This window comes from Bombina bombina, chromosome 4 (assembly GCF_027579735.1).
Source record: "Bombina bombina isolate aBomBom1 chromosome 4, aBomBom1.pri, whole genome shotgun sequence".
NCBI lineage: Eukaryota > Metazoa > Chordata > Amphibia > Anura > Bombinatoridae > Bombina > Bombina bombina.
This window is the reverse complement of record NC_069502.1, coordinates 1,163,989,748-1,164,011,790: the sequence shown is the minus strand read 5'-3', so window position 1 is coordinate 1,164,011,790 and position 22,043 is coordinate 1,163,989,748. Positions and strand designations below refer to the sequence as shown.

At 39.5% G+C, this 22,043-nt stretch overlaps 1 protein-coding gene across 1 annotated transcript in view; it reads right to left on the bottom strand.

Moving 5' to 3' along the window:
* Nucleotides 1–22,043, bottom strand: part of COQ8A (coenzyme Q8A) — a 452,989-nt gene that overhangs the window by 416,377 nt on the left and 14,569 nt on the right. Inside the window, exons 2-3 of the mRNA XM_053712627.1 lie at nucleotides 15,766–15,964; nucleotides 11,297–11,677 (exon numbers count right to left, since the gene is read on the bottom strand). Of these exons, the coding sequence (XP_053568602.1) occupies nucleotides 11,297–11,677; nucleotides 15,766–15,942 (558 nt within the window). The 5' untranslated portion in view covers nucleotides 15,943–15,964. The remainder of the gene's footprint in view (nucleotides 1–11,296; nucleotides 11,678–15,765; nucleotides 15,965–22,043) is intronic.

The window sequence follows — 22,043 nt, the reverse complement described above, 5'->3', positions numbered from 1 at the left end:
CATAGAGGACAGTTGTTCCTTTAAGGATCCAATCGCCAACCAGTGGTCAGTAGCCCACGAGAAGATGCTGATGGTCCGTGACACCATCAAGCAGGAATTAATCTCCTCTGATGGCGTCACCCCCGTCAGGAAGCAGCTCCCTATAGTGCCTTTCTGGACATCAGTGAAAATTGACAGAGAAGTTATATTACAATCTCCCTACGCACGTTGCATATTACTGCCCAACTTGCATAGCTAGATTGTATTTTTAACTCCTCCTGCCCGGCACGCTGCTCAGAGGAAGATGCTTCCATTTTAAAGCCAACAGAGGTTGGTATAGTCTTGGCTTGAAATAGTGGAATTAAAGAATCTAAAAAAGAAAAAAATATATAATCTCTATATATATATATATATATATATATATATATATATATATATATATAAAATATTAGTGGTCCACGGGATTCAAAATTGTTAGTTTAGTGGTCCCCAAGGTCGGCAGCCCCTGCTCTTTAGGAATGGTAGTTCTTTTAGCTAGAGTAGAGATAGCTCCTTCTACTTTGGACACAGTGCGCCAGGAGTTACGAATGGAGTCAGCAACAGGAAACATCTGTCTGGAACAGGAAGAACTTCTACATAGGAAGATACCTCATGTACTCCAATGACTTAACTAGACTTCTTTGGATTCTCAACAACAGGAGAATCTGAGTCTGCAAAAGTAGCGGGACTTCCTTCAGTAGTAACCTGAGGTGTTCTTAGTTAAAACCTAAAATTTACCTCCTCTGAGTCTGTAAATTTGTCCACCATATAGGCATAATCTGAGATCTCACCCTCAGAAACCCCTGAGGCGGCAGTGGCGGCATCATCATCTTATAACAGAGACTGACCAACACTGATTTATCGGAGTTAGAACCCTTGCTCAAAGAGAAAAAAATAAAAATAAACAAACAGTCTTTCCTCTTACCAGACATAGGGAAAAACTGACAAAGCTGCAGAAACAGTAAAGTTAATTGAGCAGCAAAATCCCCCGGTAAATAAACCCTGCAGGAGGAGGTTGAGAGAAACTGCAGGGCACTGCATTGGATACTTGTACAGCTTGGGACGTCTGAGGGGACAACTGAGGACTTGCTAGGATGACACTATCCTGAGAGACAGGGGGCTCTGATAGGATAATCTTCCTTAAACAAAAGGTTTAATAAAACAAACAAGAAGAAGAAACTTTCCTCCAAGCAAGTAAACATTTTTCTAATAAACCAGAGTCTACATTAGTGTCCATCAATAAAGACTAAGACTCCATTAGTAATACAGTATTATTTATGACTCAAATCATAGTAAAGGGAAACTTGACTCAACTAGCAAAAATATCAAGCACCACAAATAATAACACTTTTATTCCTGTCTTGAATCCTCAGCTGTGCCTAGAGGTCTCCTCAGAGATTGTCAATACAGCACCGGAGATAAGAATCCTTGATCCTCCCACCGGAGCTGCAAATTAACAACCAAGCCGCAGCAAAACTCCGATCTGAGCAGAGAAGATGAAACCGGAAGTGAGGAGCAGTCATGTGACTGCAAGAAAATAACTGCGCCGCAAACTAAGTAAAGAACGGCACGAAAAGAAAGACAAAATAAAACGCTCTCTAAGCACTCCTGTTAGAGGGCTACTGATCTGAATTCCGGATTGATAAAGTATCAATGCCCTACTATATTGAGAGACTGAGTCCGGATAAACAAAGTCTATTTCCATGAGTTAAGGCTTTTGCCCCTTTGGGAAGTTCCCTGTCCCCAAACGGTCAGCCTCATAACTCCACTTAATGTTGCTTCCCATATGCAGTGCCCAAAAAAATAATGTCAGTTACACATTAACTGACACTGAATCCCAATGCTTGTGCTGTTCCACAGAGGAATTAACCCTAAAAATGCGGTACCCTCTAACCTAGAAGGGAAAGCACCTGTGGATCCTACTTTGTCAGGCAGGGAATGATTTCTAAAGGTGTGGCAGCTTCCCCCATGTCTACCAGGGACCTGTAGAAAAGAAAGAACAGAGTAACCAACCCTGGCTTTCTATGAAGGGGTAGCAAATCAATAATGTTAGAAATAAAGCAAAGACTACTTTGCCGCTTTCTAACTGCTAATAGCCATCACTATTTTTACTAAAAGATTGATATGGACACAGCTAGACCCCAATCCTTGCTTACAGGGAAAAGTACCCATAAAAGGAAGAAATATCTTCAGACACCTTCTATGCACAACCACCATTGACAGGGAAGTTACACTTAACAGCTGGTGCACTTTGCATCCTCCTGCTGGCCAGGAGTTGAATATCCCACTAGTAATTGGAATGATGTTGTGGACTCTCAATATCATAGGAAAGAAAATTGTATTCTCTATCTAAATCATGAAAGCAAATTTATGGGTTTCATGTACCTTTAAGTAAAGCCAAATGAGAAAGGTCCTGGGGAGAACACTGCGTTGTTTCTAGCAGGTGCACCACCCGGCAATGTTAGCCAATATAAAAAAGGTAACATTAGCTAATATTGAAAAATTTTAAATTTTTATTGCACAAAACATCATCAAATACATTTATATTAAATTATGCAATATGCGCTCTGGAAAACAGAAAATTATATATTAGAAAAACATTGCACTGCCCACGTCACGGCTACTTCATAAATCCACCCGCCTGGCAAAATTTTCTGTCGTAAACACTTCAGCGATACCAAAAAATGCTCCTAGTAAATACTATTGCATATGTACTGCAAAAATGCTATTATGTGCACTTCAATTGTAGTTACAATGTCCCATTAAACAGGTATTTGTATTGTGTTCTATGCTCACAGCAATCAATGTGCAGTACGTAGCTGGTTTAGGAAATTTACAGAAAGGGAGTCAAACAATTTCAAAACACTACAGATATTTTAGAGGAAAAACAATCAGATAATAGTGTATACTGCAAGAGGGTTTTATATTATAATCTCAAAGTGTTTCATATTGTTTTTTATGAAATACAGAGCAAATTCAAATAATTTGTACACGCTTGCATCATTATCTCATCTGTCACTCATTTAAAAAGGTAAAGTCAAGAAAAAAATATCATTGCAATTTACTTCTATTCTCTCATTTGCTTTCATATATGTTGGTATCCTTTGTTGATAAAGCATAGGTAGGAAGCGCAATTGCACTACTTGGAACTAGCTGACGATTACTGGCTGCACATAAAGACTTCTTGTTATTGGCTTACCCAATGTGTTAACCCAGCTCCCAGTAGAGCAATGTTGTTCCTTTAACAAAAGGATACTAATGAAGCAACTTGGATAAAAGCAGTAATTGGAAAGTGGTTATAAAAAAATTGTTTGTTCAATCCAAATTAGAAAAAGTTTTATTTCCCTTTAAAGTTTTGTCCAAATAGCTTCCCTCAAAAGAATGATGTTCCATGTAACTAGGCTTTTATGGCTACATTATGACCTATACTGAGCCCAAGTTTAAAAGTACCAGCCCTGACTGGGTGCAGCATTAGGTTAACAGCTAGATGATATTAAAGGGACAGTCTACACTAGAATTGTTATTGTTTAAAAAGATAGATAATCCCTTTATTACCCATTCCCTAGTTTTGCATAACCAACACAGTTATATTAATGTACTTTTTACCTCTGTGATTACCTTGTATCTAAGCCTCTGTAAACTGCCCCCTTATTTCAGTTCTTTTGACAGACATCCATTTTAGCCAATCAGAGCTGGCTCACTGGAATTCCACATGCGTGAGCACAGTGTTATCTATATGAAACACATGAACTAACACCCTCTAGTGGTAAAAAACCGTAAAAATGCCCTGAGAGAATAGGCAGTCTTCAAGGGTTTCGAAATTTGCATATGAACCTCCTAGGTTTAGCTTTCAACTAAGAATACCAAGAGAATAGAGCAAAATGGATGATAAAAGTAAATTGGAAAATTGTTTAAAATGACATTCTCTATCTGAATCATGAAAGTTTATTTTGGACTAGACTGTCCCTTTAAAGATAAGTTTACTACCTGTCATAACAAGTCTTTATAGAGATATCATATAAATAAAAAAGGCATTGTGAGGTCTAGGACCACATCACCTTGTTTTCTGCAATTGTTTCTGACCAAACTCCACTCAACTATTGGCCACATTTGGAGAAGCCACTCCAGACTTAATACTTCAGTAAAAGCGATCTGCTACTGTCATTTTGTTAACAAAACCTGTATTTGTTTTACAGTTCCTTATCTGATCACATTGGCTAAGGCCAACTAGGGACAGATATGCTGCATGGTTAAAAAGGGAGATAAAACACTATTAGATTGTAATATAAAAGGTTTAACAATGTGGTCATGCATGATACACTCATGAGTAGCTGATGCCTGAATTGGCTACCCAGCAGAGGTGGTGTTGTGGTCTCAGCATTGCCAGGTTTAATGTGAACTGCTTGTTCTTTGTGCAAGATCTGTGTGTTCAGGAATGCTGTGATCTAAGACGCCCCTTCGCTGGGTGGTACTTCTTGATACTGGGAGTTAAAAAAAACTGACACTAGACTGTAAAATAGTTTTTATATGAATGTATTTTCAAAGACTTGTTATACCAGCTGCAGAGTATAAAAATGTATGACAATTTGCAATTTTAGGTTTATTTGGGTATATGAAGTAGCTGGTTTTGTGCTTTTAAACCACAGTCTATTACAATAGGTTGAGCTTCAGGTAATGTCAGATCTCATTATGTTATCACTTTGTGTACACACACTTGCTTATTTATCTTATATTTGTCTGGAAAACTAAAGCTCAATACATAGAGAGAACAATGGAAAATCATTACTTAACTATCCTGCACCCCACTGAGTTTAATTTCTTCTACTGGCTGTGTTTACTTAGGCTATTCAATAGAATATACTCCAGTATAGTAACTTTCAGTATAGGCTGGGATACCACAAGCTAAATCAGCTATTTCAAAGGCCAAAATAGGGGTAAAGGAGCTACTTGTAAACAATTTTATACACTCCACATACACATTGGGAACAATTTAATTGGGAGAAAATGTTTGGGTGAACTGCCCCTTTAAGACTGGATAGGAATCGTAGACTAGTCGTAAATTATAACAAGGGTGGGGTTCTTGACAAGACAAAGAAAGCAGAGTTTAATTGCATGTAACAGGAAACATTTAAGGAAAACTTTGTCTGGGACCAGAAGGAGTAACACCTGAAGCAAAATTCTCCCATATACAGACCACTGGAACTTTGGTAATAAGTGTATGGTATTGTGTTTGTTTGTATTATGTCCCAATTTATTTTTAAAGAACTATATCTTTGCACATTTATGTTTTTTTGAATGTTTTTATAATTTGGCACAGTATAACATGTATTGATATTTTTGTTATTAAACACATAGAAAATCTAATCCTGTCTTTGGGCTCTAATAGCTGAATTCACACTGTTGAGACAAGGTTAAAAAAGGCATGTTACCTAATTGTGTGAGTTATTGGGATTTCCAAACCAACCCTTTATTCAAAGTTTTGGTGGTGGCAGTGACTTCTGTTATACTGGGGTGGTGTGGACAGGATTTGGGGGTTAATTTGGTGTCCCTTTAAGGTTCTTTGTAGAGTTAAAGGTCAAGGGAACCAGAACTGTGTACTATTAACCCCTTCATGCCCACATCCCTCCCCCATTTGTGACTGTTGTGGAAGGCTTAATCGTCACAGATGTGTAGTAAGAACTTTGCAATATACTTTCATTATTCATTTTCCTGTAATTTAACTTTGAAAATTGTGAGTGTTAATACAGAACTACAAAACAAAGCAGTTTTTCATAACAAAAAGGACAGTGGACAGCATTGTCTAATCCAGTAACAAGTCTGGATTGGCTCCTCCAAAAAAAATCAAGTGGTGGGTGGAGTTTGTGTATTAGGAACCAATTGCAGCAAATAAGGTGTTAAGCCATTCAAACACATTACATTTAACCCCTTAATGACCGAGGACGTGCAGGGTACGTCCTCTAAAAAAAGGCAGTTAACGCCTGAGGACGTACCCTGCACGTCCTCAGTCTGGAAAGCAGCTGGAAGCGATCCTGCTCGCTTCCAGCTGCTTTCCGGTTATTGCAGTGATGCCTCGACATCGAGGCATCCTGCAATAACACTTTCTGGCCATCCGATGCAGAGAGAGCCACTCTGTGGCCCTCTCTGCACCGGACATCGATGGCCGGTATCGTTGGTGGGTGGGAGCCGACTTGGGAGGCGGGTGGGCGGCCATCGGTGTGATCTGGAAGGTGGAGGGGGGCGGGATCGGGGGCGGAGCCTTCGGGGGCGCGCACGGTGGGTGGCGGGCGGGCGCGTGCACGGGGCGGGAGCGGGTGGGAACCGCTACACTACAGAAAAAAAGTAAAGAGTAAAGTGTATTAAAAAATGAAATAAACATTTTAAAAAAAAAGCATTTAAGCGATCTGGAAGGGGTGGGGGGTTGGTATTGGGGGGGGGAAAGCTACACTACAGAAAAAGGAATTTTTTTTAATAAAAACACATATTTTCACTAAAATGGGTACTGGCAGACAGCTGCCAGTACCCAAGATGGCGCACATTAAGTCAGAGGGGGAGGGTTAGAGAGCTGTTGGGTGGGGGATCAGTGAGGTTGGGGGCTAAGGGGGATCCTACACAGAAGCATATGTAAATATGCTAAAACAAAATGCACAAAAATGCACAGATTTTCCTTTTATTTTAGTACTGGCAGAGTTTCTGCCAGTACTTAAGATGGCGGGGACATTTGTGGGGTAGGGGAGGGAAGAGAGATGTTTGGGAGGGATCAGGGGGTCTGATGTTTCAGGTGGGAGGCTGATCTCTACACTAAAGCTAAAATTAACCCTGCAAGCTCCCTACAAGCTACCTAATTAACCCCTTCACTGCTAGCCATAATACACGTGTGATGCACAGCGCCATTTAGCAGCATTCTAATTACCAAAAAGCAACGCCAAAGTCATATATGTCTGCTATTTCTGAACAAAGGGGATCCCAGAGAAGCATTTACAACCATTTGTGCCATAATTGCACAAGCGGTTTGTAAATGATTTCAGTGACAAACCTAAAATTGTGAAAAATGTAATGTTTTTTTAATTTGATCGCATTTGGCGGTGAAATGGTGGCATGAAATATACCAAAATGGGCCTAGATCAATACTTGGGGTTGTCTACTACACTACACTAAAGCTAAAAATACCCCAAAAAGCTCCTTACATGCTCCCTAATTAACCCCTTCACTGCTGGGCATAATACACGTGTGGTGCGCAGTGGCATTTAGCGGCCTTCTAATTACCAAAAAGCAATGCCAAAGCCATATATGTCTGCTATTTCTGAACAAAGGGGATCCCAGAGAAGAATTTACAACCATTTATGCCATAATTGCACAAGCAGTTTGTAAATAATTTCAGTGAGAAACTGAAAGTTTGTGAAAAAATTTGTGAAAAAGTGAACAATTTTTTGTATTTGATCGCATTTGGCGGTGAAATGGTGGCATGAAATATACCAAAATGGGCCTAGATCAATACTTTGGGATGTCTTCTAAAAACAGAATTTATGTTTACCTGATAAATTACTTTCTCCAACGGTGTGTCCGGTCCACGGCGTCATCCTTACTTGTGGGATATTCTCTTCCCCAACAGGAAATGGCAAAGAGCCCAGCAAAGCTGGTCACATGATCCCTCCTAGGCTCCGCCTACCCCAGTCATTCGACCGACGTTAAGGAGGAATATTTGCATAGGAGAAACCATATGATACCGTGGTGACTGTAGTTAAAGAAAATAAATCATCAGACCTGATTAAAAAACCAGGGCGGGCCGTGGGCCGGGCACACCGTTGGAGAAAGTAATTTATCAGGTAAACATAAATTCTGTTTTCTCCAACATAGGTGTGTCCGGTCCACGGCGTCATCCTTACTTGTGGGAACCAATACCAAAGCTTTAGGACACGGATGAAGGGAGGGAGCAAATCAGGTCACCTAAATGGAAGGCACCACGGCTTGCAAAACCTTTCTCCCAAAAAATAGCCTCAGAAGAAGCAAAAGTATCAAACTTGTAAAATTTGGTAAAAGTGTGCAGTGAAGACCAAGTCGCTGCCCTACATATCTGATCAACAGAAGCCTCGTTCTTGAAGGCCCATGTGGGAGCCACAGCCCTAGTGGAATGAGCTGTGATTCTTTCAGGAGGCTGCCGTCCGGCAGTCTCGTAAGCCAATCTGATGATGCTTTTAATCCAAAAAGAGAGAGAGGTAGAAGTTGCTTTTTGACCTCTCCTGTTACCAAAATAAACAACAAACAAGGAAGATGTTTGTCTAAAATCCTTTGTAGCATCTAAATAGAATTTTAGAGCGCGAACAACATCCAAATTGTGCAACAAACGTTCCTTCTTCGAAACTGGTTTCGGACACAAAGAAGGCACGACTATCTCCTGGTTAATGTTTTTGTTAGAAACAACTTTTGGAAGAAAACCAGGTTTAGTACGTAAAACCACCTTATCTGCATGGAACACCAGATAAGGAGGAGAACACTGCAGAGCAGATAATTCTGAAACTCTTCTAGCGGAAGAAATTGCAGCCAAAAACAAAACTTTCCAAGATAATAACTTAATATCAACGGAATGTAAGGGTTCAAACGGAACCCCCTGAAGAACTGAAAGAACTAAGTTGAGACTCCAAGGAGGAGTCAAAGGTTTGTAAACAGGCTTGATTCTAACCAGAGCCTGAACAAAGGCTTGAACATCTGGCACAGCTGCCAGCTCTTTGTGAAGTAACACAGACAAGGCAGAAATCTGTCCCTTCAAGGAACTTGCAGATAATCCTTTCTCCAATCCTTCTTGAAGAAAGGATAGAATCCTAGGAATCTTTACCTTGTCCCAAGGGAATCCTTTAGATTCACACCAACAGATATATTTTTTCCATATTTTGGGGTAAATTTTTCTAGTTACAGGCTTTCTGGCCTGAACAAGAGTATCAATAACAGAATCTGAGAACCCTCGCTTTGATAAGATCAAGCGTTCAATCTCCAAGCAGTCAGCTGGAGTAGGACCAGATTCGGATGTTCGAACGGACCTTGAACAAGAAGGTCTCGTCTCAAAGGTAGCTTCCATGGTGAAGCCGATGACATATTCACCAGATCTGCCTACCAAGTCCTGCGTGGTTACGCAGGAGCTATCAAGATCACCTACGCCCTCTCCTGATTGATCCTGGCTACCAGCCTGGGGATGAGAGGAAACGGCGGGAATACATAAGCTAGGTTGAAGGTCCAAGGTGCTACTAGTGCATCTACTAGAGTCGCCTTGGGATCCCTGGATCTGGACCCGTAGCAAGGAACCTTGAAGTTCTAAAGAGAGGCCATCAGATCCATGTCTGGAATGCCCCACAGTTGAGTGATTTGGGCAAAGATTTCCGGATGGAGTTCCCACACCCCCGGATGCAATGTCTGACGAATCAGAAAATCCGCTTCCCAAGTTTCCACTCCTGGGATGTGGATTGCAGACAGGTGGCAGGAGCGAGTCTCCGCCCATTGAATGATTTTGGTCACTTCTTCCATCGCCAGGGAACTCCTTGTTCCCCCCCTGATGGTTGATGTACGCAACAGTCGTCATGTTGTCTGATTGAAACCGTATGAACTTGGCCCTCGCTAGCTGAGGCCAAGCCTTGAGAGCATTGAATATCGCTCTCAGTTCCAGAATATTTATCGGTAGAAGAGATTCTTCCCGAGACCAAAGACCCTGAGCTTTCAGGGATCCCCAGACCGCGCCCCAGCCCATCAGACTGGCGTCGGTCGTGACAATGACCCACTCTGGTCTGCGGGAGGTCACCCCTTGCGACAGGTTGTCCAGGGACAGCCACCAACGGAGTGAGTCTCTGGTCCTCTGATTTACTTGTATCTTCGGAGACAAGTCTGTATAGTCCCCATTCCACTGACTGAGCATACACAATTGAAATGGTCTTAGATGAATGCGCGCAAAAGGAACTATGTCCATTGCCGCTACCATCAAACCTATCACTTCCATGCACTGTGCTATGGAAGGAAGAGGAACGGAAGGAAGTATCCGACAAGAGTTTAGAAGTTTTGTTTTTCTGGTCTCTGTCAGAAAAATCCTCATTTCTAAGGAGTCTATTATTGTTCCCAAGAAGGGAACTCTTGTCGACGGAGATAGAGAACTCTTTTCTATGTATCAGAGCTCCACACACATGCAGCTGCATGTCATGCTGTTCTCAAAAACAAGTGCGCCATACCGGCGCGAAAATGAGGCTCTGACTATGATTAGGGAAAACCCCAATAGAATAAAGTGTCTAAAACAGTGCCTGCCGATATTATTTTACAAAAAATACCCAGATTAAATGATTCCTCAAGGCTAAATATGTGTAAATATGATCGATTTAGCCCAGAAAATGTCTACAGTCTTAATAAGCCATCTCCGTGGAGATGTTGCCTGTACAACGGCAAAGAGAATGACTGGGGTAGGCGGAGCCTAGGAGGGATCATGTGACCAGCTTTGCTGGGCTCTTTGCCATTTCCTGTTGGGGAAGAGAATATCCCACAAGTAAGGATGACGCCGTGGACCGGACACACCTATGTTGGAGAAAAAAAATATATATATGTCAATGGATATTCAGGGATTCCTGAAAGATATCAGTGTCCCAATGTAACTAGCGCTAATTTTGAAAAAAATATGTTTTGAAAATAGCAAAGTGCTACTTGTATTTATGGCCCTATAAGTTACAAAAAAAGCAAAGAAGATGTAAACATTGGGTATTTCTAAACTCAGGACAAAATTTAGAAACTATTTAGCATGGGTGTTTTTTGGTGGTTGTAGATATGTAACAGATTTTGGGGTTAAAAGTTAGAAAAAGTGTGTTTTTTTCCATTTTTCCTCATATTTTATAATTTTTTTTATAGTAAATGATAAGATATGATGAAAATAATGGTATTTTTAGAAAGTCCATTTAATGGCGAGAAAAACGGTATATAACATGTGTGGGTACAGTAAATGAGTAAGAGGAAAATTTCAGCTAAACACAAACACTGCAGAAATGTAAAAATAGCCTTGGTCCCAAACGGACAGAAAATGGAAAAGTGCTCTGGTCACTAAGGGGTTAAATCATGAAATAATATTTTTGGGTTTCATGTCCCTTTAATGACAACAGTCTTTCCCCAAGTTATAAATGTAAATGCTTGAATTTAGGGAATTAAAGAATTGGGTTTTTTTGGGGGGAGGGGGGTTTAGCACAAATCTGCTAAACTTTTACAAATTGAAAAACTACATTCTGTGCCTGAAAACAGAAGTGTAAGCTTGTTTACTACATACCATCTGTTTGTGAGGCTTGTGCTCTGGGTTGGTTTTAGCCTCTCTGGCTTTCTCTATATCTTCTGCCGTTAGCCCACTCACAGGGGAATGGTCCTGGTGGAAGCCCCTTTGCTGCCTTTGTGCTGCAAACGGACCTGAAACGTCCCTGTAGTCCTCAAATAAAGTTCCATTTTGTTTCCCAACTGAAGGGTGAGGACGGATAGAATAGTCTGATTGGGCCATACTTTGTGTAGTTTCATCCTTTCGGTGAATGTGATGGATATCAGGATTCTGGTTGGAGGAGGGTGAATACTCCATGCCAGCGATATCCGAGGCGGACCCAGGGAAGTTGTACTCTGTGTCAATATCTCCTGCAAGGTTCTCCTGCTGCTTGCCCATTTCCTAAAAATAGAACAGGAGGCCGAAATCAAGGTGGTAAATATAAAAGATGATATGAAATAGATACTGTTAGCATATTGAATGTTCCATTCATAATTATAAAACAAAAATAGTATGTGGTCCAAAGAGGAGTTTAATTAGCAATGTTTTTATTAAACACTAAACAAGCAGAACAACGTATTCAAAGCAAAGCTTAGCCTGATAATAAAATGCAGATGTATGGTAGGCTGTTGTGAAAAAATACATTACTAGGAGCCAGCTGCTGATTGGTAGCTATACACAATTATCTTGCCATTGGCTCAGATATAACTCAGCTAGTTCCCAGTAGTGCATTGCTGCTCTGGTGCAGACCTCAACTATGTGTTTAACACCTTTAACAGGGGTTAAAAAACAGAGCATTAATGTACTATTGCTTACAGATTACTGACACATTGGAGCATGTTTTAAAACACATTTATGTCCCTTTAAAATTATATATAAAAAAAAATCATGATTAGGACATAACATTTTAAAACAACTTTAGTCTATATTCTAATTTGCTTTGTTATCTTGGTATCCTTTGTTGAAAAGCATACCTAGGTAGGCTTAGGAACACAGCAATGCACTACTGGAATTTATCTGCTGATTGGGGGCTGCACATTTATGCCACTTGTAACTGGCTTAAAAGAAGTGTTCTGCTAGCTCCCAGTATTGCAATGCTGCTACATCAACAAAGGATACAATGAAGCAAATTTTATAATAGAAATAAATTGGAAAGTTGTTTAAAATTGTATGCTCTTTGAATCATCAAGTCCCTGGGATCTGCACTACTAACAGGGATTTTAATGCTCACAACTTGGCTGCTTGTTTGCCTCCAACACAGTTTCTCTGTTACAGAATGACCAGTTGCATGTTTAACCAATGAAATACTCCTGTACACATTGCAGTGGTGACCATATGACACGATGCTACACAGAGTATGAAAGATCTCTAAATTCTACACATTTCTATCATCAATACAAAACAACAAGATTTATAGACTAAAAAAACAAATCTGTTGCATGAAAATATGATAAATAAAAGCTGTTTTGAAACAAGCAGGTACAGCATCTTTGTGCATTACTGGTCCATGGAATAAGAAGTTTATTGGATGACTTTCCCAACATGCACAAAAACCAAATGAGTTTCTGGCAGGAATGGAGGATATTCATTTTACAAAATCCATAATTTAGTTTTAGGATCTCACCACACCTGTTAAAGACATTTAACACCTTATGCTTGACTCTCTCAAGAGAATCAAATTCTGTAACTTGCCAAAGCTGCATATATTTTTAGACATGCGCACTCTGATCCTTCGTGAGGCGGCGGTTGTTTGTGACATTCGGCTCTTTTTAGAACTGGATTTATTCTTGTGAAAGATCACCACTAGATTTGGATCTGCACTGATCTTATTGTGGTGATCTTTCACAAGAATAAATCTGGCTCCAAAAACAGCCAGCCAGACAGCACAAGCAGCGACCTACTTCTACATTTGGATCCTCACGTACATATCTACTGCATACTAAATAGATTGGTCTTCTGGGGAATGTGTAACAAAAGCAGGGTGTCCCATTAAATTGTGCACACAATCACCGAGATTAAGAGTTTTGAGGCAACAGGGGTGCGTTGCTAACAAGCCTTTTTTTCCCACCGCTCCCTTAAGACAACGCTGGTATTACAGGTTATTTTAAACCTGGCGTTAGCCGCAAAAAGGTGAGCGTAGAGCAAAATTTAGCTCCACATCTCACCTCAATACCAGCGCTGCTTAAGTCAGCGGTGCGCTGGCTAAACGTGCTTGTGCACGATTTCCCCATAGGAAACAATGGGGCTGAGCTGGCTGAAAAAAAAACTAACACCTGCAAAAAAGCAGCGTTCAGCTCCTAACGCAGGCCCATTGTTTCCTATGGGGAAATACTTTTTATGTCTGCACCTAACACCCTAACATGAACCCCCGAGTCTAAACACCCCTAATCTTACACTTATTAACCCCTAATCTTCCGCCCCCGACATCGCTGCAACCTACATTATATTAACCCCTAATCTTCCGATTCTATCAGCCAATTGGAATTCAAGGGACGCCATCTTGAATGACGTCATTTTAAAGGAACCTTCATTCTTCGCTTGGACTTAGTTTGAAGAGGATGGCTCCGCGTCGGCTGGATTGAAGATGGACCCGCTCCGCATGGATGAAGATAGAAGATGCCGTCTGGATGAAGACTTCTGCCGCCTGGAGGACCTCTTCTGTCCGGATCGGATGAAGACTTCTCTCCTTCTGGAGGTCCACTTGTGCCCGGTTGGGTGAAGACGTCTCAAGGTAGGGTGATCTTCAAGGGGTTAGTGTTAGGTTTTTTTTAAGGGGGGATTGGGTGGGTTTTAGAGTAGGGTTGGGTGTGTGGGTGGTGGGGGTATTGTCTTTTTCAGGTAAAAGAGCTTATTACTTTAGGGCAATGCCCCGCAAAAGGCCCTTTTAAGGGCTATTTAGTATAGGGTAGGGAATTTTATTATTTTGGGGGGCTTTTTTATTTTATTAGGGGGATTAGAGTAGGTGTAATTAGTTTAAAAAAAAATTGTAATTCTTTTTTTATTTTCTGTAATTTAGTGTCTGTTTTTGCACTTTAGTTTATTGAATTTAATTGTAATTAATTGTAGGTAGTTTAGGTGATTTATTTAAGGATAGTGTAGTGTTAGGTGTAATTGTAACTTAGGTTAGGATTTATTTTACAGGTATATTTGTCTTTATTTTAACTAGGAAGTTATTAAATAGTTAATAACTATTTAATAACTATTCTACCTAGTTAAAATAAATACAAAGATGCCTGTAAAATAAATATAAACCCTAAGCTAGCTACAATGTAACTATTAGTTATATTGTAGCTAGCTTAGGGTTTATTTTACAGGTATTTAGTTTTAAATAGGAATAATTTATTTAATTGTAGTTATTTTATTTAGATTATTTTAAATTATATTTAAGTTAGGGGGGGTTAGGTTTAGGGGTTAATACCTTTAATATAGCAGTGGCGACGTTGGGGGTGGCAGATTAGGGGGTTAATAAAAATTTAACTAGTGTTTGCGAGGCGGGTGTGCGGCGGTTTAGGGGTTAATATATTTATTAAAGTGGTGGCGATGTCCGATCGGCAGATTAGGGGTTAATATATTTATTAAAGTGTTTCCGATGGGGGGGGGGGGCCTCGGTTTAGGGGTTAATAGGTAGTTTATGGGTGTTAGTGTACTTTGTAGCACTTTAGTTAAGAGTTTTGTGTTACGACGTTAGCCCATAAAACTCTTAACTACTGACTTTTAAATTCGGTAGGAGTCTGGACAGGAGAGGGTCTACCGCTCACTTCTTCCAAGACTCTTAATACCAGCATTAGGCAAATCCCATGGAAAAGATAGGATATGCAATTGACGCAAGGGGATTTGCAGTATGCTCGAGTCGCAGAAGAAAAGTGAGCGGTACACCTGTACCTGCCAGACTCTTAATACCAGCGGGCGTTAAAAATCAGCGTTGGGACCCCTCAACGCTGCTTTTTAAAGCTAACGCAAGACTCGTAATCTAGGTGAATGGCTTTTTAAATTATAAAGATTCCACAGCAGGTTATTTAGACAATTTCACACATCTTAAAGCCTGTATATAATGGACATAGCAACATTTTGAATAAATCCTTACTTTAAAATTGTGCCCATGGAGAATTTCAGGACTATGTCATGGAGCTAACATATTGTAGACATGAAAAAGGAAAGATGAAGAGGAAAGGCTTGATTTTACAGCACACCCTCACAATAGTATGAAAGCGAAATAAATATAAAACACTGGACACTAGAGAATTAGACACATATTAAAAGAATATAATACAGTGAGAGGACAGGATTGAGTCAATGGTCAGTTCATTATTTACATGATATTTCGAATCTATGAGGTAGAAACTAAACCAGCCATTAGGGGAAAAAATATAGATTCACCATATAAGGCATCGATTCTAACATCTGTGCCAATACGCCACCCGTCAGGCATTATCCATTAATTAACCTTTTGGATGCCAGGATTAAATAGCACATTAACACCAACAACTTGCCTGCATTTTCCCCACAGCAGCACTAAAGCGCTCCTCCGCTGCCACTTGCCAACCTCTTGCCAGGACAGCAGCATCTCCACCAAGTGCGACATTCCGCAGGTTATTAGTCTGCACTTCCAGCACTGCCTTACCAAGTTTAGCCAACCCCCTGATCAACATCATGGCATCGGACGCCATGATTAGTTACTGCGTCCTACACCTGTAGAAAAGAGATTATAATCAAGCCAAACAAGAAAGATTTTGGGGGTTAAACAAACATTTTATGTAAGGTGCACAATGGTAAAGGATTCTGACTCATTCAACGTTTATAAGACAACAATGAAAGAGTCACTAAAAATACAAAGAATAAATAGATGCTGTGATTTCATTGCTCACAGAATATAGTTTAAAGGGACATAAAAACCTAAAAATGTGTTGATTCAGATAGAAAATACAATTTTAATCAACTTTCCAATTTCTATTATCCAATTTGATTCATTCTACTGGTGTCCTTTGTTGTAGGAGCAACAATGCATTACTGAGAGCTAGCTGAACACATTGGTTAAGCAAATAAGAGGCAGCCTACCTAGGTATGCTTTTCAAAGAATACCAAGATAACAAAGCAACTTGGATAATAGAAATAAATTGGAACGTTGTTAAAAATGTCATGGTCTATATCTGAATAATGAATGAAATTTTTTAACTTACTGTCCCTTTAAAAGGGACAGTCAACACCTGGCAGAACTTAATACCATCATTTAGATACTCAGAATAAGATGCGTCTGCACCACCTCCCATGTTAAATACCTCTAACGATATGGAGTAATCGTCCACAGCACATATGTTTTTCAGCTGTAGACATGGCAGCCAAACTTCTCCCCCTCTTCCTTCATCCCCCTTCTCTATAGAACTCCATGCTCGTTCGTGATCTAGCTAATGCGCATGCGAAATTCCTGTCCGCTCGCAAGCAGAAATTTGAACTGCTGCTAGGAATCGCAGTGACCGCGGGTAAAGAATTCAACCGAGGATTCTATTCTGATTGGCTGTTTATTTTAAAAAGAAACATATTACATTACGTTGGGTGGAGTTTGGCGGCCATGTCTACAGCTGAAAAACGTATGTGCTGGGACGATTACTCCATATCGTTAGAGGCATTTAACATGGGAGGTGTTGCAGGCGCATCTTATTCTGAGTATCTAAATGATGGTATTAAGTTCTGCCAGGTGTTGACTGTCCCTTTAAGTTCACCGGACTTATGTTAAACCCAGTTTTTCAGGTGCTTTTAACCCTACATTGTTTAAACAACTTTCTTTGCAATTTGGTAGTTTTGTGAGTACCCAAAGACTGGAAATGCTGAAAGTTTCAAGTTAATTGGTTTCTATCTCTTAAATGGACACTAAAGTCAACATTAAAGTTTCAGGATTCAGATAAAACATGAAAATAAAAAATTCCAATATACTTCTATCATCCAAAAAATGCACTCTTTGTATTTACACACTGAGTCATCAACTCCTACTGCGCATGTGCAAAAGTGCACAGTATATTTAACGTTTATGCATTGTTATTGGCTGATGGCTGTCACATTATATAAGGGGAGGACGAATTGGATCAACTTTGAAATTTTCAGAAAATATTCTACTGCTCATTTAAAATTGAAAAGAAGTGCAATAGCATTGCATGTTTATTGTGTGTCAGTTATTCAATCCTGCTGTATTTAGTGGTGCTTTAACATTAAGAATAATTAGCCAAATCTACAGCAAAGTAACATAGGAAATAGCCGAGTGTCATATGCAGACTATCGATGTTACACATTTCAGACACACACCTGCACAAGCCTCAAGTGCTTATCTTATCTTCTTTGCTGCAATCTGTTTCATTGTTGTAATAAAAAAATGCACTAAGCAATTGCTTGTACTTAATACAAATCATGTATTCATCTGTTTACATGGATTATTTATTGTTTTACATTATGTTTGTGCTTCCTGTCACAGCCCTACAAGGAGAAGGCCTTTGCAGGAAGTTTTATCTTAGCCTAATGCCATAAAACTTCTAGGCTAGTGAATAGGGATGTGCATTTGGAACCTTCGTGAGGAAGTAAGCAGCGGCTTGTGCCCTTCGTATATTTTCGTAGCAGGATTGAGGGATCCCAACTCAAATATCTAGATTTGCACAGATCTTAGTGTGGGGATCTTTTACAGGAATCAATCTGGCTGAGAAAATATCCAAAGGACACGAGCCACTGCTTACTTCCGCATTCAGATCCTCACGAAGGATCCGTATGTACTTCCCTGCTAGTGAATAGACTAGATAACAGGGAGGGAGTCAGATTAGCTCATGCCCAGAACGGACAAAAAAAAAAAAAAGTTTGAAAAATCCTCTGGTTTTAAAACACGGGGGCAAAAGGGCTACATTGAGAATTTCTAAGGGCTAATTTTGCAAGAAAACAAGTAAGTTATTTGCTGTTTTTTTACACTATTAGCTGCATGATGTAATAACCATGCAATATCGAAATGCTCTGTTTTTAATATCTGCAAATATGTTACACACACGGAGTCTGCTCAAGAACAGCAATACACTACATGGTGCACTTCCTTGCAATTCCTAGGCCAGGTGTGGTTAGTGGATAAGAATGTATGCATTGCACCTGTGTGCGTTATTTACAGGGGTTAAAAGCCATCATAAAATAATGAATAAAAATTAAAAAAAATGTCTAAATAAAGGGAGTATTTTTACACTAGAAAGCCCCTTTAGATGATATGGCCATTGCCTTACATGCACTGAAACATTAAATAAAAAAATACATATGCACAGAGTTCTCTCTACTTGTAATTTTATTTGATATCAATTTGTTGTATTCAAATATGCTTTGACAGTGGAGTAATGGACAGTTTTGTCCATTACTCCACTGATGCAAGACAGGGCGTGACCTAAAGCGTTAGCCACACACTGCCTTATTCTGCAAACAACAGCGTTTTGTGCAAAACTAGAAAACAATAGAAAACAGCTACTTACTAAATGACATTAAAGGGGCATTAAAGCCTGTTATAATTATTGTTATAACAAAAAAGTGTTATCTTTAAAAGGGTAGACTACTATGTATCAATATTTAGCCATTGTTAATATAAAAGAAGGCAATAATTGTTATTTGGAAATGTATTGATTTTCTGTTTTTATCAACTAGAGGACTTACTCTTCAGTTGATTTCTTCTTTTCCTTTGTAAAAAATTTTTTTTATGGATGTAACTGTCCTGAGCAAAACTATTTTTTGGTTATTTTATAAACGATTTCATTGCTTATGACGCATGTTCTTGCAGGAATTGTCCTTTGCGACCAGTCAGCAGCCTCTCTAGGGACAAACATATGTATTTCCTATTTGTTAACATGTTAAAAAAATTCTATCATTTAAAACATATGATGGGGGAATAAAAAAGTTTTTTTTACTTCAAATTAGCATTTGTAGTTTTTGCCTTTTAAGTATGTAATTCTTGCATTAGTGCCTTGTGCAGAGGTTAAACACATAGCTAAAGGGCATCACACTGCAGCTCGTGATCAGGACATAGCCAACGTATGACAGCTAAATGAGTATCAGTCCTTACTGGCTCACTGGACAAGATTACAACTGGAGCGCTAATTAACACTTCCACTTGAGCTTTAATTGTGCTATAAGTAAGTTTTTTGCACTAGTCAGGTTGCGTTTGTATGAGTTGAAATTAAATGGTTTTCGCTCATAGCTACCCCGACAAGCGCAAAAATACAAAGTTAGAATATTGCGTGGGTGTTCACGTATTCCCCCATAGAAGTCAATGGAGAGTGAGGGAAGAAGAAAAAAAAAAAAAAAAAAAAAGTGGGGGGGGAGGAAACAAACAAAAAAACACGCCACTCTTGTGCAAACCCGATCACATATAAATATGCTTTTACATCTACTTAATTGCAAAGGATCTCCAATACACACACATCTTTAGACATGTATTTGTATGCATGTCTGTTAAAGCCCTGTGTCTGCCTTTTAAGCTTATATCTTTGAGCCTTTATAACTTGTTTGCAATATTGTTTTTTTAACAAAAATTTTATTAGAGTTATGAGTGTAACTGTACTTTGTTATGTATTTTGTGTAACTTTCTAGTTTCGCGAAACAGTTAACCAGAGCTCTGAAGTCGCGGTAATCATTCTAGCGTAAATCACGATTGTGCTCAAGCAATCGCATTTACTTTCAACTCGTAATACTTGCAATAAGCCCGAGTGCAAACAATCCCGAAAAACAACTTTATTGCTCGCACGAAACAGGTAGCGCTCTGGCCCATAGTAAGCAAAGGGACATTAAGCAAAAATGACCTGTTCAAACAGATGACCGTTTGTCAACACGGACTGCAGACTCTTTGGGCGTTTCCTTATTCTCTGCCTCACCCCATCTAGACTGTCTTTACACTCTATTTCTGTTATAAAACAAAGAGGACAGACATTGAGGAATGGGTGACTTGCAGCTTGGCCAGTAACATATAGTTTTCCAAATAAAGGAAACATTTTATGAATAGTTACCCATTCACAGAACTCACGTGTCACCCATTGATAAATGCCTCTGTAATTTACATTTAGGTAACAGAACCCGTTTGTGATAACCAACCACTTACTAAAATTTTACTGACAAGGAATCGAATGGTGTTTGCATCCTCAGTTCTCCTATACAGTTCAATACTTCTGAACTAAGCATCAAGAAGGTTTTGTGCACACTGAACAGGCATGACGCAAACAGTTCTGCAAGTTTAGCATCTCTTAAGATTCCCTACGTAGTTTCATTTGCATATAAAAAGGCTTACAGTACCAGAGGCTCCCGAGGAAGACGTAAGGACAGGTAGTCTGAATTCTTTACAAGCTGCCAGACAATGTACAAAGCAAAGGAGTATGGAAAATGCATTAACCCATATATAGATCACTGCATCTGCTCGGTAATATGTTTTTGATACTATTGGGCTTGGGGAAACCGTTCCCAGAATGCACTTAGGTACAACAACTGTTCTTCTGAAACTCTCATCACAAGGTTTGAAAACACTGCTTTTCATTTTTGTTATTTTGAGGAGTTTTAATTTCCTGCAAATAAATGCTATAAATATTTGGAATTTGGGAGAAATGTCAGTAGTTTATAGAATAAAACACAAATGTTTATTTTACTCAAACACATACCAATAAATAGTAAAACAGGCGAAACTGATAGAGATAGATATAAAACTTTTTGTCAACTGTGAAATCAGCACTACATGCATGACCTGAGAGTCATTACCCATGCTCTGATTGGTAGGTAGAATTCATGTATCTACCAACCACCACATTGGCACCAGGCACATGGAAGTTGTGCTAATTTCAGTGATAGAAAAACAAAGGGGGGGTGGAGAAATATCCAAACTCCTCTTTAAAGAGATGTTAAGCAGTCTATTCATTGTTGAATTTAAAAAAAAAAAAAAAAAAAAAAAAAAAAAAAAAAAAGCACTAAGCTGTTGCTTATATTTAATAGAAATCGTAATATGTATCTGTGCCTCTTGTCACAGCCATACACGGAGTAGGAGGCCTTTGCAGGAAGTTTTATCTTAGCCCGATGCCATAAAACTTCTAGGCTGGTGAATAGACTAGATAACTGAGTCAGATTTGCTCATGCCCAGAAATAACAAAACCCAAACTATAGGTTTTGAAAATCTTCTGCTCTTAAAACACTGGGGACAGGGTCTACACTGAGTAATTGTAAGTGCTAATTTGCAAGAAAACAAGTTAGGTGCTTTTTTTTTTTATTTTTTAAACCGAGAGAGAGTGAGAGAGTGAGAGAGTGAGAGAGTGAGAGAGTGAATTAAATATAACACAACACGGCCCGTGTGAACGGGCTTTAGGACTAGTTTTAAATATTTGTTTTACCAAAGGAGCACTGTTTAAATATCCCTTTAATGCCACTCGCACTAAACTATATTTCCTGCCACCACCTTAAAGTGAAAGTCAACCCTAGCGTTTGTGAAACGCTAGTATTGACTATAGAAACAAATAAAGGGGACTTTCATTCATGCAGAAAGCTCCTTTATTTAAGCGATCGCTGCTCTGAGCTGCTAAGGCAGCCTACGGCAGATCGCCGTTTAGCTTTAGGAGGTGACATTTTAACCTCTTAGCCAATAGCTGTGCGGTAAATATGGCTTGGCAACCTTGGGAGGCAGATTTCCTGCACGCTATTTGCCAAGAGGTGGACATGTCACCAATTAGCAAAACAGCGTTCTGCCTGAGCAGCGATCCCTTGATACAAATAAAGGAGCTTTCTGCATGAAGTA